The sequence below is a fragment of the Artibeus jamaicensis genome, unplaced genomic scaffold (genome assembly GCF_021234435.1).
Source record: "Artibeus jamaicensis isolate MK-2021 breed Jamaican fruit bat unplaced genomic scaffold, CSHL_Jam_final contig_426, whole genome shotgun sequence".
NCBI classification, from domain to species: Eukaryota; Metazoa; Chordata; class Mammalia; order Chiroptera; family Phyllostomidae; genus Artibeus; species Artibeus jamaicensis.
This window is the reverse complement of record NW_026521826.1, coordinates 10,056,717-10,074,317: the sequence shown is the minus strand read 5'-3', so window position 1 is coordinate 10,074,317 and position 17,601 is coordinate 10,056,717. Positions and strand designations below refer to the sequence as shown.

The 17,601-nt window shown below is 44.7% G+C and overlaps 1 protein-coding gene across 4 annotated transcripts; it reads right to left on the bottom strand.

The window, feature by feature from the left end:
• Positions 1 to 5,962: 5,962 nt before the first annotated feature.
• UCMA (upper zone of growth plate and cartilage matrix associated) lies at positions 5,963 to 16,517 on the bottom strand. 4 transcript variants are annotated; one of them, XM_037143563.2, is made up of 5 exons: positions 16,376 to 16,517; positions 15,998 to 16,063; positions 15,800 to 15,895; positions 11,494 to 11,592; positions 5,963 to 6,687 (listed from the first exon to the last, which is right to left on the bottom strand). In XM_037143563.2, exons 1-5 carry the CDS (start codon positions 16,434 to 16,436, stop codon positions 6,590 to 6,592), a joined length of 420 nt encoding a protein of 139 aa, XP_036999458.2. In that variant the 5' UTR covers positions 16,437 to 16,517; the 3' UTR covers positions 5,963 to 6,589. The 4 variants fall into 4 exon arrangements, with proteins under 4 accessions (XP_036999458.2, XP_053521797.1, XP_036999460.2 ...); XM_053665822.1 differs by having other exon boundaries at positions 15,800 to 16,063; XM_037143565.2 differs by lacking the exon at positions 15,800 to 15,895.
• Between the last annotated feature and the right edge of the window lie 1,084 nt (positions 16,518 to 17,601).

Here is a 17,601-nt window from a genome sequence, read left to right as displayed (position 1 = left end):
CCTATTTCCTGGCTGAGGGGAGAGAGCAACGTGTCATCTTTTCTCTACTGTTCAAGAGGGTGTGTGAAAACACAGATACCCCTTGTAAGTTGGGGTTACGCACCTAAAGGGTCAGGGACTGGGTCTGGCCCTCTGGGCCTGGCTTGGCATCTGGCCTCTGGCCAACCTGGAGGGCAGTTTCATGTGTAGAGTGCAAGCTCACTTGTGTCCATGGCCCAACAGCCTAGAGTCCTGATTCAGGTTTGAGCTCACAGTGGGCAAAACTTTCACTGCTGCCCCGTGTTGGCTCCCTGTCTTGCTCTACTTGGTAACAAGCTAAGGTTAGGCATGTGGTTTTCCTACTACCTGTTAGCAAGAGTGTCTAACCTACATCTGGGGTTAAGTGCCATTAACAAAATGTCTTGTATCACAATTTATCCCCCCAGACCTTCTTATACCTGCACCCACCTCCCTCCTCCACAAATCACCACATTGTTGTCTGTATCCATGAATTCTTTCTCTTTTTTGTTTTCTTTAATTCAAACCTGAGGATAAGTTTATTGATGAAAGAGAGACAGACATTGATGTGAAAGTGAAACATCGTTCGGTTGCCTCCTGTACATGCCTCAACCAGGCATTGAACCTGCAACCTAGGCATGTGCCCTGACCGGGGATGGAATCCATGACCCTTTGGTGTATGGGACGACACTCCAACCAACTGAGCCACCCAGCCAGGACTTGATACAATTTATACACCCACAGATACCTAAAATATGTATTAGCAATATAATTTTAGAGCAAATACCTCAGTGATCCCCAAAAGAATATAATCAAACTATTCAGTGGTCTTGGCTCCTGATCTTGTCACTTAGAGCACATTTAACACAAGTGTGTCATGTCACTGGAAAATTGGGCACTGCTTTGACTTGTGACAGTTTGACTTGTGCCTAGACTTGGCTTATGCCCAAGCCTGAGTTTCCAGATTATGAATCCCAGCCTGCTGGGAAGAGAATGGCCCCTCTGCCCTACGTGCCCTGGAAACAATGGTGGGGTTAATCCTATGCCCTTCCTACCTTCCCAGGGCCAGTTCAGCTCCTGCTTGGAGTTTGTGTGAGAAAATAAAGTGCTGACTATAGATGAGGTGAATGAGGAAAATGCTTAACCGTTACATCCCTAGAATGTTTTTTAAATTTCTATCAGCCTTTTAAAAATTGCTTTAAAAAACATGTGTTCATTGCAAAGTATCTTGATCCAACAAGTAAATAGCCCACCCCTGGTGGACTCCTTTTTTATTGTGCTTGTATTATTTTGTTAGGACTGCCATAACAAAATACCACAAATTGGTGGCTTAAAACAATAAAACTTCATTCTCTCAAAAAGTTCCAGAGGCTACAGGTCTGAAATCAACGTGTTGTCAGAGCCACACTCCGTTCTAGGAGAGAATCCTTCCTGGCTTTTCCAGCTTCTGGTGGCCAGGAAGCAATCTTACAAAGCATTTAAGGAAGAGCTAACCCCTGTCTTCACAGACTGTTCCAAAAAATCCAGAATGAAGACTCCCAAACTTTTTTTATGAATCCAGCATCATCCTAATTCCAAAACCAGATAAAGACACAACAAAGAAAGAAAACCTGAGGCCAATATTACTGATGAACATAGACGCTACAATCCTCAACAAAATATTGGCAAACTGCATCCAGCAATACATTAAAAAGATCATACACCATGACCAAGTGGGATTCATCCCAGGGATGAAGGATGGTACAATATTCGCAAATCAATAATAAATACTCCTGGTGGAGTATTTACCACGGTTGAGCAGCTTTGCCTTGAAGGGGAGCAGCTCTGTAGTGCCCTGGAAGGCAACCTCAAAAGCAGGCTGGACTAGCAGGCCACGGACCCAGGCCATGGAAGAAACACAGGGTATGGGGGTGAGGGCAAGGTGGTGGCCCAGAGTGGATGCTAATTTTTCATCTAGAGTTATCTATCCTCCAGAGTGCTGTGACCCCACAGAGGTGCCTGTATAAGCTGTTCTAGAGTTTTCTGCATTCTTAGTGTGGAATTCCTGATGGCAGTTGAAAGCAAGGATTGAAGGAGAGCTACTGAGTCCGAGGCAGGAAGGCAGGGTTGTTGGGAGAGAAGAAAGGGCACTGCTAGCATTGAATTGTGTCCCCTCAAAGGAGAGGCTGAAGTTCTAATCTCTGGTACCTGTGTATGAGACCTTGTTTGGAAATAGGGGCCTTGCAGATATAATCAGGTGAAGATGAAGTTAGTGGGGTGGTCTCTTAATTCAATATGACTGATGTACATATAAGAAGAAGAGAAGAAACATAGAAAGACAGACGGTGATGTGAAGATGGGCAGAGAAGGCCACACAGCAATGGAGTGATGCTGCCAGAAGCCAAGGAAGCCTGGGCCACCAGAAGCTGGAAGAGCCAGGAAGGATTCTCTCCTAGAACGGAGTGTGGCTCTGACAACACGTTGATTTCAGACCTGTAGCCTCTGGAACTTTTTGAGAGAATGAAGTTTTATTGTTTTAAGCCACCAGTTTGTGGTATTTTGTTATGGCAGTCCTAACAAAATAATACAAGCACAATAAAAAAGGAGATGGAATGAAAAATTAATTTTATCTGTTTTTTAGTTTGGGTTAAAACTGGCCTTGCTGTAACCTTGACTTCTGATTAATGCAATTTAAAAAACCACAGTTGAAAATGAAAATGAACTCACAACAACCCAAAAGTTATGGGACATAGTGAAGGCAGTCCTGAGAGGGAAGTTCATAGTCATACAGGCCTACCTAAAAAAGAAACATTTCAAATAAACAACCTAACCCTACATCTACAAGAACTCAAAGAAGAACAACAAAGCAGCCCAGAGCAAGTAGAAGGAAGGAAATAACCAAGATCAGAGAGGAATTAAATGACATAGAGACTAAAAGCACAATTCTAAGGACCAATGAATCCAGGAGCTGGTTCTTTGAAAAGATAAACAAAATAAATAGACAAGGCTTTAAGCAGATTCATCACGAAAAAGAGAAGACACAAACAATCAGAAATGAAAGAGGAGAGATTACAACTGACACCACAGAAATACAAAGGATTGTAAGAAATTGCTACAAAGAACTATATGTCAAGAAATATGAAAACCTAGGTGAAATGGACAAATTTCTAGAAAAATATAATCTTCCAAAACTGAATCAAGAAGAAGCAGAAAGCCTAAACAGACCAATAACAGCAGATCAAATTGAAACAGTAATAAAAAATCCACAACACACAAAAGCCCTAGAATGGACAGTTTCACAGAACTCTACAAAGCATTTAAGGAAGAGCTAACCCCTGTCTTCACAGACTGTTCCAAAAAATCCAGAATGAAGATTCCCAAATTTTTTTTATGAATCCAGCATCATCCTAATTCCAAAACCAGATAAAGACACAACAAAGAAAGAAAACCTGAGGCCAATATTACTGATGAACATAGATGCTACAATCCTCAACAAAATATTGGCAAACTGCATCCAGCAATACATTAAAAAGATCATACACCATGACCAAGTGGGATTCATCCCAGGGATGAAGGATGGTACAATATTCGCAAATCAATAAACATAATACATCACCTAAACAAAAGGAAAAACAAAAATCACATGATCATATCACTAGATGCAGAAAAAGCATTTGATAAGATACAGCACCCACTTATAATAAAATCACTCAGCAAAGTGGGAATAGAGGGAGCATTCCTCAACATAATATAGGCCATATACAAGAGGCCTACAGCCAACATCATACTCAATGGGCAAAAAATAAAAGCTTTCCCACTAAGATCAGGAACAAGATAAGGTTGTCCACTTTCACCACTTTTATTCAACATAGTATTGGAAGTTCTAGCCACAGCAATCAGACAATAAAAGGAAATAAAAGACATCCAAATTGGAAAAGAGGGAACAAAACTGTCATTATTTGCAGATAACATGATAGTATACATAGAAAGTCCTATACATTCCACCAAAAAAACTGCTTGACCTAATAAGTGAATTTGGCAAAACAGCAGGATACAAAGTCAATATTCAGAAATTGAAGGGATTTTTGTACACCAATAATAAAATATCAGAAACAGAAATCAGGGAAAAATGCCATTTGACATAGCTACAAGAAAAATAAAATACCTAGGAATAAACCTAACCAACTAGATCAAAGACTTGTACTCAGAAAACTACAAAACACTGAAGAAAAATCAAGGAAGACACAAACAAATGGAAATATATACTGTGTTCATGGATCAGAATAATTAACATTATCAAAATGTCCATACTACCCAAAGCAATTTATAGATTCAATGCAATACCTATTAAAGTACCAGTGGCATATTTCACAGATAAAGAACAAACACTTCAAAAATTTATATGGAACCATAAATGAGCCCAAATAGCTATAGCAATTTTGAGAAAAAAGACCAAAGTAGGAAGGATCGCAATACCTGATACCAAACTATATTACAAGGCCACTGTGATCAAAACAGCCTGGTACTGGCACAAAAACAGACACATAGGCCAATGGAACAGAATAGAGAGCCTAGAAATAAACCCATATCTGTATGATCAATTAATATTTGACAAAGGGGACAGCATCATAAATTGAAGCAAAAATAGCCTCTTCAACAAATGGTGTTGGCAGAGCTGGGCAGCTACATGCAAAAAAATAAAACTTGACCACCAACTTCCACCATACACAAAAATAAGTTCAAGGTGAATAAAGGAGTTTAATATAAATTGTGACACCATAAAGTCCTAGAGGACAACATAGGCAGCAAAATCTCAAATATTCCACTGAGCAATATTTTCACTGATATGTCCCCTAGAACAAGGTACATAAAGGAAAGAATAAACAAATGGGATCTCATCAAAATAGAAAGCTTCTGCACAGCTAAAGAAAACAGCATTAAAATGAAAAGAGAACCAACCACATGGGAAAACATATTTGCCAATGATACCTCAGACAAGGATTTGATCTCCAAAATATATAAAGAATTCACATGACTTCACTCTAAGAAGACAATCCAATTAAAAAATGGGCAAAGGCATTGAACAGACACTTCTCCAAGGAGGACATACAGAGGGTCCAGAGACATATGAAAAGATATTCAGTATTGCTAGCCATCAGAGAGATGCAGATTAAAACCACAATGAGATACCGCTTCACCCCAGTGAGAATGGCCATCATAAACAAAGCAACAAATAACAAGTGTTAGAGAGGTTGTGGAGAAAAGGGGACCTTAGTTCACTGTTGGTGGGATTGCAGACTGGTACAACCACTATGGAAAACAGCATGGAATTTCCTCAGAAAACTAAAAATGGAACTGCCTTTTGACCCAGCAATTCCACTGCTAGAATTATATCCTAAGAACCTGGAAACACTAATCCAAAATAACCTTTGAACCCCAGTGTTAACAGCAGCACAACTTATAATAGCCAAGTGCTGGAAGCAACTTAAGTGCCCACCAGTGAATGAATGGATCAAAAAACTATGGTACATTTACACAATGGAATTCTATGCAGCAGAAAGAAAGGATTCCTACCCTTTGTAACAGCATGAATGGAACTGGAGAGCATTATGCTGAGTGAAATAAGCCAGGCGGTGAAAGACAAATACCATATGATCTTACCTTTAACTGGAACCTAATGAACAAAACGAACAAGCAAGCAAAATATAACCAAAGACATTGAAATTGAGAACAGGCTGACAGTGACCAGAGGTGAGAGGGAAGGAGATAATGGCGGAAAAGGGTGAAGAGTTTGCAAGAATAATTATAAAGGACACATGGACAAAAGCAAGGGATGGGGGTGGAAACAGAGGAAGGAGGTGGGGAGGGCTGGGGGGATAAGGCAGAAAACTGCACTTGAACAACAATAAAAAAATAAGAACCTTAAAAAAAATAACATCTGCATCAAATAAAAAAGTGACTTCACACAGACACACAAAAACCACAACACCACAGTTGAACCTTAACCCTCTTTAGAGAAGCACCTGGGCTCTGTAACCACCTCAGAGAATGCTTTTACCAAAACAATTTTTTTAGTGTTGTTCTTTCATGTGATCACTAAGACATACTGAGAAAATAGTGAACAGTACTCCTGAGTTCAAGCTTTCAAATGGCCAAGTCAGTGTGAGAGACATTGTACCTCAGAGGAGGTAGGTTGGCACCCTTTAGTTTGAGATTGGAGAAGATAATGCATTATTGACTCAAGATTTTTATTTATAAGCTATAAGCAAATATGGAATCTTCTCTCTTTACTGTGATCCTTTTCATTGTTCTACCAAATGGGACTCTTACTTTGGAAACAATGGCTAAGCAAGGGAAAACCACTGTAGGTTTGGTGCCAGGCGGCTCCATGGGCATTTGCTCACCTCAGAATTCATCTGTAAAGAAGCCACAGCCAGGGCATTTTAATCCATTGGAAAGAAAGACCTTACGTGTTTACTACAGCACACCCCAAGTTGAGACCCTTTGAAGGGACTTGTCTGTGTGGGAGAGAGTTGCTCAAACACCTGGGATGAAACATCTGGGGTGAGTACATGCATCTGCAAGCTCTGTCTTCTGGGTTTGTGACATGAGGTCAGATGTGGTGGCGGTTATAGAGGTATGGTGGGTATAGGCCATCATAATGCCACTGGCGCCATTGCTCGATAGCCTCTCGGCTTCTCTCTTCCTGTTCTGGGGAGGAGAGAGAACATTGTGTTAGTATGGAAAGCACTCTGACCTGAAGAGGGTCGCCAAGCTGTCTTGGCACGTGTCAACCCAACTGCCCATGCCATGGTGCCATGGTGCCATGAACCAACTGCTCCTGTGTGCGTCAGTGATGAACATCAAATGTTGGAGCTGGCAGGACCTAAGAGAACTAAGAATCCAAAAGTAGTACTGTAAGAATCAGGCCCAGACAGGATAGTCACAGCGCAAGCTACCAAGGTTGCAGAGAGCAGGCTCTGGCATCCCAGGTCAGGGATCTTCCCTTATACAACCAGCAAAGGGGGAAGAGCCTTGTGCAGAAACTGGCCCAGAGTTATGATACCTAAGACATAAAATACCAAGGTAACAAAATAGTAATAAAAATAGACTGTAAGCCATACCATTGAAAAAAATCACAGAAGGAAACAGTTGTCAACTTCAAATGACGGGATTATGAGTAACTTTTCTCTACCTTGTTCTGTTTTCTAAGTTTTAAAAATGTTTTTTAAACTAATCGAATAAAGGGAAGGATGAAGCAAGTGTGGAGAAATCTTGACAATTGTTGATTCTGGGTGTTATTTGATGGAGGTTTATTATACTATTTGTACTTTTACATATATTTGACATTTTTTATAAGAAAGGGTTAAAAAAATCAGAAGGGAGTTTTTAATGAGTAAGAAAGTCCCGATTTTACTGTATTTTATAAGGCCTATTTCTGAAGAACACCTATGTTTGATGGTAGAAATAGGCTCCTGAAGCCAATTCAAGTCTGCCTGCTCTTGTTAGGTACCATTAAAGCTCGATAGCACAAGGCCTTCCATGTTTAAAAACCATGCATGTAGCTCCTCAAAAAGTTAAACAATTACTATGTGAACCAGCAGTTCTGCTCCTAAGAATATACCTAAAAGAACTAGGTATATACTTAGGAATATACCTAAAAGAAAGCAAGATCCAATGAGTGGATAAATAAAATGTGAGATATGCCCTGGCTGGTGTAGCTCAGTGGATTGAGTGCCATTCTGCAAACCAAAGTGCCACCAGTTCTATTCCCAGTCAGGGCACATACCTGGGTTGTGGGCCAAGTCCCCAGTAGGGGGTGCAGGACAGGCAACCACACACTAATGTTTCCCTCTCTTCCTCCCTTCCCCTTCCTAAGAAATAAATAAATAATTTTTAAGTGAGATATATATACATATATGTATGCAAGTATTATTCAGCAATAAAAAGGGATTACCTTCTGATACACACTACAACAGGAATGAACCTTGAAACTTGCTAAGTTTAATATGCCAGACACAAAAAGACATATTGTGAGTCCACTTCTATGAAATATCTAGATTAGGCAGATTCATAGAGATGGGAAATATATTAGAGGTTACCTGAGACTGTAGAATGGAGAGTTATTGCATAATTGGGTACAGGGTTTCTGTCTGAGGTGATGACAGGATTTTGGAAACAGTGATAGTTGTACAGCATTGTGAATGTACTAAATGCCATTGAATTATACACATAAAATTAGTTAAGGTGGCAAATGTTATGTATTTTGGCACAATTTTTTAAAGTATGTTTGAAAAATGTTGTTGGGAAGATGGGAAGTCCTAATAAAAGAAGTTAAGATCAAGGGTCAAAAAGCCTGTGAAGCTGACTTTAGTGCCAGTGACATGCGCCCTCTGTGCATGGAACTAAGAGCATGGCCTGGTGGCTTCAGCATGCGGAGAAAATTCACCTTAGTGCCTGTGAGAGCCAGAGGACCTCAACAGAAAGGGCCCCTCGTTAATGGTAGGGGTTTAGGCCATGTGTCTGCTGGGAATGTTTCCTTCCTATGGGAGCTTCGTATTGGTGCTACTCCTGGGGCTGACAATCCCCTTAGGGACTTAATACCCCAGAGATCGAGTTCACAGAGTTGGGCTCAGACTGGCATTTTGGGAAGCTATTGGCTGTGCCGACCTTCCTCAGGCTGGGTAGACCAGCTACTCTTTGCCAATCTTGAGAGCGTGATTCTATCCCCAGACCATGCCAGACTCTTCTTAGACTATTTTAAATTAGACAAAGGGAAGGCCCTCCTGGTAAAGACCAGAAGGTCTTGACCGTGTGGCTTTCCTGTAGGGGACCACTTGTGGCCAGGCATCCTTTGTTATGCAGCCAACCTCAGATGGCCTGACTCAAGCTTTTGGCTTTGCAGGTGGAAGGAAGCAGATGTATGCTACCACTTAGGCTTTAGAAGTGGGAGCTCAGCACACTGTTTATCCCCAAGCTTTCGGAGGCAGAACTCAGTTATTTTTGCCCTGTGAAGCTGGTGGTTTTGAGTAGAGTTGCAATGAGCAGCCACGGCAGAGCCAAGCGAGGCTCTAACCTTTCCCACCCACCTTCCCCAAACCAGGACCATGTGCTGGGTAGGTTGATACAGAAGCCTTCGGGGAGATTTGCAGGTCCTCAGGAAGGCCAGTTTTGACCAGAAATCTCTCTCCAGACTACCTGCCTATAATTCCTCGGAAATATAAGACCTTCTGGTGACCCATGCTAATCCCTCAGCATTTGCTTTTTTGAAGCAAGAATCTCGGGGAGAGGACGAATATCCAACTGCTCCCAATTCTGAGAATTGATTACAATGTCAAGACAAAGATAGCTAACTGAAACCAGAGTCCCACGGGTAGGTATGGGTGGCTGGGGAGTGGGGACCCTGGGGAAGAGCTACGAACACTGCCCCCGAGGGGGCGCAGGAGTCCGCAATCTGGCCGCGGGGCTCCAGGCAATGTCCTCTGGCAGAGGCCGGCAAAAAGGAGAAAAATCAGATCGAGGTTCCCCTTTGCCAACATTTACCCTCAGGTTGCTGCCTGTTCCACCTCTCCGCCTCCTTTGTGAAGCTGTGGGAAGACCCTCCTCTGGAACCCTCAGCTTTACCCTTCTTACTTCATCCTCACGGGCTTTCCAGGACCTCTGTCATTTGATCATTCTTCATCCTTGTGGGCAAGGCCTGAGGACCCTGATCTTAGCCTCTCTGGCTTTGTTGGAGTTGTAGTACCTGCTGTCTCCGCGGTGCCTAACCTCTCATCCTAATTTCACCATGAAATGAAAAACGGTGACTGTTTTCCAACCAGATGCTACGAGTTGGGATTTGAAATACTTAAAAAGGCACAAAATAAAATGCTGTTATTAATACTGTGAGTTAAAAATAAGATACTGAAGGAATTTTGGAGGCTGCATTCTCATTTTTAAAATACTTCTCCCCAAGCTGTCCACCAAGGTAAGCAAATCTCCAACAGAAGGGTTTGCCTCTGAGCTACAACAGCCTGAGTTGTTCTCAGAAGAGTTGGCTTTGCCAGGATTCAAGCCCAACAACTGTTGCAGGGCTCAGCCAGGTGCCACTGCAAGACAATGGGCATGGCCCACAGCACTCAGGTATCATGTCCTTTCATTATGAGATGCCCTGAGAGGGTGTTACCTCCCAAATCCAGCACAGTACACAAGCCAGGAAGTGACAACTTCAGGACTGAAATTGCTGACCTCTAACAAAAGCTAGCTAAACTAGGGCCTATGTCTAAGCTCATATGCATCCAGGAACTTACCCAGGAGCACTTCAGCCTTGAAAGACCAAGAAAAGGCTCTGGTTGGTGTGGCTCAGTGGACTGAGCACCAGCCTGTAAACTGAAAGGTTTCAGGTTTGATTCCCCATCAGGGCACATGCCTGGGTTGTGAACCAGGTCTCCAGTAGGGGGTGTGAGAGAGGCAACTGATCAATGTTTCTCCCACACATCAATATTTCTTTCCATCTCTTTCTCCCTCCCTTCACCTCTCTCTAAAAATAAGTAAATAAACTGTTTTTTGAAAAAGAGAAAGATCAAGAGAAGGAACACACATGCACGCATACAAACAGGCTTTCTGGCCTAATCCCTGTTAAATGTCCCTGTGGATTTTTGCTGTGAGTGACACTTGAGGGTACCTGGTAGATCCAAAGTTAAGTTCAACCTGATGGAAGGCTATGTGGTTCAAAGATGGAGCCTTCCTTTCCACCCACCCACGCTCACACCCCACTGCCTCCACTGAGGCCTTAGTGGAATCCGCACTCCTGGAAGAGGCAGGAGCACTGTCTGCTTTAGGGTTGAGGGCAGGAATGAGCTGTGCCGATTGCCTGGTGAGACAGGACACACTGAGACAAAGAGGACACTTAGCAGGGAAGACACTAACAGCAGGGGGTAAGGGCACAAGCAAGCCATGTAGAAACGTGCAGGTGCTCAATGTTGTGGGTGTGTTGGAGCCCCCGTATCACCTGTAGACATTGGTGTTGAAGGTGGGGAGGGGCTCAAGGCAGGACACCAGTGACCAGTGCTTTCTGAGTTTTCCTGGTTTGTTTCTACCAGTCAGATAAGATGCTGATTATAGTGACTAGGTACAGAAAGGCCTTGGTTTTCCAGGATGAGTAGTTCCTAGAGCCATCACACTGATATGAATCCAAGACACTTGAAACTGAATTTGAAATCCTCCCAACCCCACTCTACTAGTGCTAAGCCAGAGAACACCGGCCACCACAGTGATACCCAAGTGGGGGAAATGCAGTCAGCACCCATCCCCCAGTCTCTAAGCTCATGGTAACCAAGGGGTTACCATTCTCTTCCATCCCTTCTCCAGTTCTGTGGCCATTTTATGACTTTCCCCTTATTTTCAAGATTCCTATAGACACGAGAGTAGAGATTCTCTTTCTACTCTAATTAAAAGTTTGGAAGAAGAAGTAGAGGCACCTCATGATTTCCCCCACAAAGCCCCACTCCCCAGAGATGCTGGCTGAAGAGCTCTTACCATCGTTTTGCTCCTCCGCAAAGTTTTCAAACTCATTGCGTTGTTCCTCATGATATTCTCTTCGTAGCTCATCAGCCCGCAGCTTCTGTCTGTCCTCCGCTGTGAAAGGGCAAGAAGTGAGAGTTGCCCCCAAGAATAGGGGCATCTGCAGATATTTAGGGCAACACCAGTCATTTTGCCTAAGAAAACTTAATCTGGTTGGGAAGGGGTTGTTTGAGAGGGCTGAAGAGGGGGCTTCACCGAAATGGTTTATTCCTTACATAGGCTTTCAAACTTGAAGGACCTAGGAGGTCTTCTCAGCCAACATTGCTTTGTGCAAATGAAAGGACCGAAACCCCAGAAGGTGAAGCAATTTAGCTTCACTCATAAGATTAGTGGTGTGTCCAGGTACACGAGGCCACTTAGAAACTAGTAGTCCAGCCCTGGCTGGTGTAGCTCAGTGGATTGAACGCGGGCCTGCGAACCAAAAGTCGAGGTTTGATTCACAGTCGGGGGCATATGCCTGGGTTGCGGGCCAGTTCCCAGTGAGGGACAGAGGAGAAGCAACCATACATTGATATTTCTCTCCCCTTCCTATCTAAAGATAAATAAATAAAATTAAATTAAATTAAAAGAAACTAGTAGTCCAGTGATCAGAAATGAATTATAAGAGGAAGTCATCCAACTTAAAGTACATTTGACATTAATTAATGCCTTCAAGTCCATTCAATATCCTTGAGCACCTATCATGGCCAGAATGTATGGTATGCATTAGGATAAAAGAAGCAAGCAAGAGAGATTCTGTCTCACTACTAAGAGGCATTGTGGCTGCCGTGATAGAAATCTATACAGCAGTGGCCTGTGGTAGGGGATCTAAGATGACCCCTGATACTCATCCCCCTAGGGATGGTAATTCCCTCCCCTCATGTGGCACCGGCCTAGTAGTGACTTGCTGCTAATGAACAGAATATGGCAAAAGTGATGGAATGTGGCTTCCCAGATAGCTTACAAACAAGACTGGCTTCTGCCTTGGGTTGGTCAGCCTCTCTCTCAGTTTTGCCCTCACTTGGAGATGCCAGCTGCCATGTTGTACAATGTCTTATGAAGAGGTCCACTCATGGCAAGGGACTGGTGTCCTTGATCAATAGCAAGGACCCGAGGTTTGCCGACAGCCAATGTGAATGAGCTTGAAAACCAACCTTCTCGCATTCAGGCTTTGAGATGACTGCAGCCTGTTGAGAAACCCTGAGCCAGAGGCTACCAGTTAATTAGATCTAAATTTCTGACTCTAGAAAATGTGAAAAAATAAATGTTTGTTGTTTTAAGCTGCTAAATTTGGAGGGTAATATGTTTAAGCTGGCAGGTTGGGAGTCAGGTGTTATACAGCAACAGATAACTAGTGCAGGACATTGAGGTGGGCAGGCAAACTTCCTGATAACAATACTAACCACAGGTATGCCTTACTCTGTAAGGCAATTATTCCTGTAGAGTTGGCTTTCCACCTTTTTATGAGGAATCTGAGTTCCATGTTATAAAATTGGAGATACACCTCTATGGTTGGAAGAAATACCCCCAGTGAAAACTGAAACTGTCCCTGAGTGTGGTGGCTATTCTTTGGTGGCTGAGCAGTGAAGCTCACCAACAATACCTTGAACCCCAAAGAGAATCTCACCTGAACAACCACATCGCACCTCATCACAGGTGCAACTGTTTCTCACCTGTTCTAACTTAGCCTGGTGGAAAAAATCCCTCCCACATTTTAGATTTTTAGATGTAAAAATAAATTAGTTTCCAAGTTCATCCATTTCTGCCCTCAAATCTTCACCTTGACCTCTTTAGTGTGAGAGCTATAGTTGTCCGGTGGAAATCATTTAAAGCACACTCAGCTATTTTGAAATATTTCTTTTGTCTGAGCTTCAACTGAAAAAAATCCATGGCAGCAAGAAGGTCATGTCTGGTGCAGTGGGAACCAGTTCCTCAGTATGTCTCAACCCAGCCCCCATGACGGGAGGCATGATTCCCATCGCCTGAAAGTGGGGAGACTGAGGTCCCATTGCCCCCGCCAGCTTGGAAGTGCAAGAGGAAGTGGCGGTTTATGATGGAAGCAGAAAACTGAGGAAAGCCTTTGGTTTTCTGCCCCACCGCACAGTATAAGTGTGCTGGGAGAAGCAAGTGGTATTTCTTTGTGAAACAATAATACTGTGAACCATCTCAAATCCTTCTGGAAATGAGGAAGTTGATTAAATAAGTAAAGAGTAAGTAAACTGACTTAATATTAGTTGTTTACATTAGGCTTATATTGTTTAACTTAACTCAAATAAAAATCAAGTTATTTGAATTGGTCTCAGTGCCGGTTCCTTAGGTAAATCCCATGCTTTTCCCACACTTGTCCCTTCACCTGCATAGTTGCAGTGATCCTCAGTACAGCAGAAGGGACTGGTACACCTGCCGTTCCCCATGACTCACCTCTTGCTCCACAACTATCCACTTCTTAAGAGGGGATTCAGAGGCAGAGAAGGGCAGTGATCTAATCAAGGTCACGCAGCTGGTCCAGACAGAGCTGGGACTGGGGCCAGAACTCCAGGCACTCACACTCTGATGCTGGATAGACCACACTGTGCACAGCAGAGCACTCTTACAACCCACCACAAGCCCCGGTGATGCACCAGGTACCAGTAAGCTGCCCGGGCGGTGGGGGGAAGGTAGGGTAAGGGGGGTGTGGGGTTTAGACTTTAAGCAGGTGCTTCATGAGCCACTGCCAACTCCTAAAGAAGCATTACTCCAGAAAAACAACTATCTTCCCTAAATGCCTTTTGGGAGCTGCCACAAATTGAACCTTTGACTTAGCCATGAATAAAAACAACTTAAATCCTTGGGACCAGATGCTATTCTTCCAGCAGGCATTGTGCACAACTCTTCTCAGAAACATGTGTTTCATTGGATTGGTTCCTCCTTTCACCCTAAAGTGACCTACATCTTCACTCAGAAGCTTAGGGATATCAGATGCCTGTTTTCTGGTTTCGAATTCAAGTTTATCACTTGCCTTTTACTCAGCCTGAGACATAAGTGGGCGTTGATCTCCTGCTCATCCATAAAAATTGACCAGGTGACAAGAGATGCACTGAGGTGCACCCTAGGTATTCTCCAGGCTGTCCTGGCCGCCCCCCAACTGACTCACTGAGGTTCTATTTAAGGTGAGGAACTTCTGGTTTATTCATGCACCTCTTTGTTCGGCTCAGCTTCCAAGGATGGAAACTAATTGCCTCTAAAATTCATGCCTGTTTCCCACTGAAAGTCTGCCAGAAACTTGCTTCTCAGATTTCTATCAAGAACTGCCTAACTTCCATCAGTCTTTTCGGTGTTTCTTGACATTTGCTAACTTTTAAATCCCAAATTGTGTGAGGCCTGGAAATTTTCCCAGTGTGGTTAATATTTACCCATTTTTTTAAAAGGAATTTTATCTCCTGATATTTTCCACTCTTTTCTTCCCTATTATTTGAAAACAGTCCTGTTATTTTTATGGAACAAGTTACCTTACTGAGTGTGCTGAGTGATACAAAGGGTTTATTCAGACACACACACAAGTAATGAATCAAGCCATAGACTCGGAGACAGTCAGTGCTCAGAGTCCTTGGAAGAATCTAGTTCAAGGGCGGAAAACTCAAAAGCCTTTGAAAATTGGCAGGTCATGGAAACGAGGGCCCCTGCTAGGCAGGTGACACCGGGAATCCTTCAGGCAGAGAAGGAGTCAGGCCTCTGAGTTCAAAGGCCTCCCAAACGAATCGAAAACAAAAACTTTAAAGAACACTGCTGACTGAACATCACACTTTCAGGTGCTTGTAAATAAGGAAACTTGGGCCCCAGGAGAGGAAGTGGCCAGGCCACTTAGCCGTAAATCTGTCACCAAATCCACAATCCCAGCTCCGAGCCTCATTGTGCCCCCCTCCCTGCTCACAATGCTCTTGCTCTTGCATATACGGGCTCACTTCATAATACTCCAAAAAGCACACACTGGCATACATGCTCCTAGAACACAGATTCTCCCTTTCATGTTTTTAACGTTCTGAAGCCTGGATGCATCTCATCACTGTGAAGTGTATGTGGCACTGTCCCTTTTTGTTCCTTACCCCGACGGCGCAGTCATTCAAAAAGGTTGTGGCCTGCCATCAAGGAAATGTGGCATTTCTAATTAAGAGCTGCAGCCACTTTGATACCTAAGGACCTAGGTTGAGCCCTCAGTCCCTTGCAGTGGTCCCCACAGTCCAGTTGACTGGGAGAGAGAAGGAACCAGAGGGACCAGAAGAAGGTGGGCCATCTGTGTCCTTACCATTGACCTCGTCTCGGGATTTGGAGGACCGCTTGCCACGCTTCTTGAGGAAATTCGAGGCATCTGATTCCTGCATGAATATCTTCTCTTCCACACCTGAAACCCGAAAGAGGCCAGCCATAACCAGCACAGGCCCACCAGGGCCACCACAGGGGCTGGCCCACCCACCCTGCACCATGGGGTAGCCCCTGCACTGACCTTCCTGGGCCTCTTGTCCAGCCACCTGCCTGGTGCCCACGGATGCACCTGTCCCCTCCTGCAGCACTGTGAACAAGAGCACAGAGTGAGGGCTGCAGCACACCCAAGGGACCTTCACCCCAGCTAGGCTAGGACAGTCCTTCCCAGGCTCTGTGACTTGCCAGGCCCCAGTGTGGCATCCTGGGTCCCATACACACCAGCCCAGAGCTGACCTCCCCAGGAAGCCACCAGGCACGCTGTTTTCTCTGCATTGTATTATGTTGCACATACACCCCAAGCACAGCCATCTTACAGATAAACACCCCCCTTTGTCTCTGGGCCAGCCACCTGAGCAGCCTCACCTAACACCTGTCCCTCCTGGAGCCTCCCCGTACTCACTGAACAGGAGGAGCACAGCAGCTGAGAAACAGGAGACAAGCAGCAGGTGTTTCCAGGCCATCCTTAGAGAGGATGAGCTCTGTCTGGGAACCACAGGGCAGGCAGAGAGGGTTCTGCAGACCCTGAGGCCTCTGGGTCCTCACTTCAGTGTCAGGCCAGGAGAGAGGGAGGAGAGATTCAGGGAGCTGGGATGCTATTGAGGGGTGGAGTGGGAGGGGTCCCGGTCGTGGCTTCCATTGGCTGCTCCTGCTGAAGCACCAGAGATGTTTTTGGCACCTTGCAAACCTCACAGAAGCAGAGCCTGTCCTTGGGGCCTGGGCCGAGACAGTTCTGAAGTGACCTTTCCAAGATCCGCACCCGAGGAGTTGCTGTCGGAATGCCGGCCTGAGTCAGGATTCCAGAGACCAAGGGCAAGTTTCAAAGGATTTCTGGCATCAGCTGCAGAGGAGGTGGGGACTCTCTTCCTAGAGGCTGCAGCCTGCAGGAGGGAGGGAGAGGGGCTCAAGGGGCACTTCGACTCAGAAGTGTAGCAAGGAGGGACCAGAAAGGCAAGAAGACCTCCATCAAGGTGATGCTTGCACAGACAGGTGGGACATTCTGAAGGTAACCAAAGTACCCCTTGCCTTGACACTTTGTCCCCAGCTGACACCCACTGTCAAGCAAAGCATGGATCCATCGGCCTGTGGCCTCAGAGCCCCTTCAAGATGTTGAGGAAGAGAGCAGAGTCAGCCTTCCTCTGTGGGGGCAGAGTGTGCACTGGGGTCAGAGTGCCCAGCCAGGCTTACTCCTCTAGACAGAGACAAAGGCACCCCACATAAGGGAGAAAATAGGTCCCAGAAATGGGGGCACCAACAGCATCAGAGCTCCACGGGGTCATCAGAGAGCAGTGTTTTGGAGATGCCTCGGTACCATCATCTATTACGAACCATCTTCAATGCTTTGTTACCGGCTGCAGAGTTGACTTTGGACATTACTCAGAATCTCCCTAATGGCGATCATGCCCAGACCTGGAGCACAGCCTGCGCACCCTCCTGGAGCTCCCCTTTCCTGAGGTTTGCACAGCATCATCCTCGTGTACTTAGACCACCGGCCAGAAAAGGAATGTTAATGGCAGGAACATAACTGAGGCCGAGTAAACAAAATAAATGAGTTGGTTTCCAGTGGAGGAAAGTGCCACTGGAAAGTGCCTTGCTCCTGGTGGCTGGGAGCACACGCAGGGCTCCCCT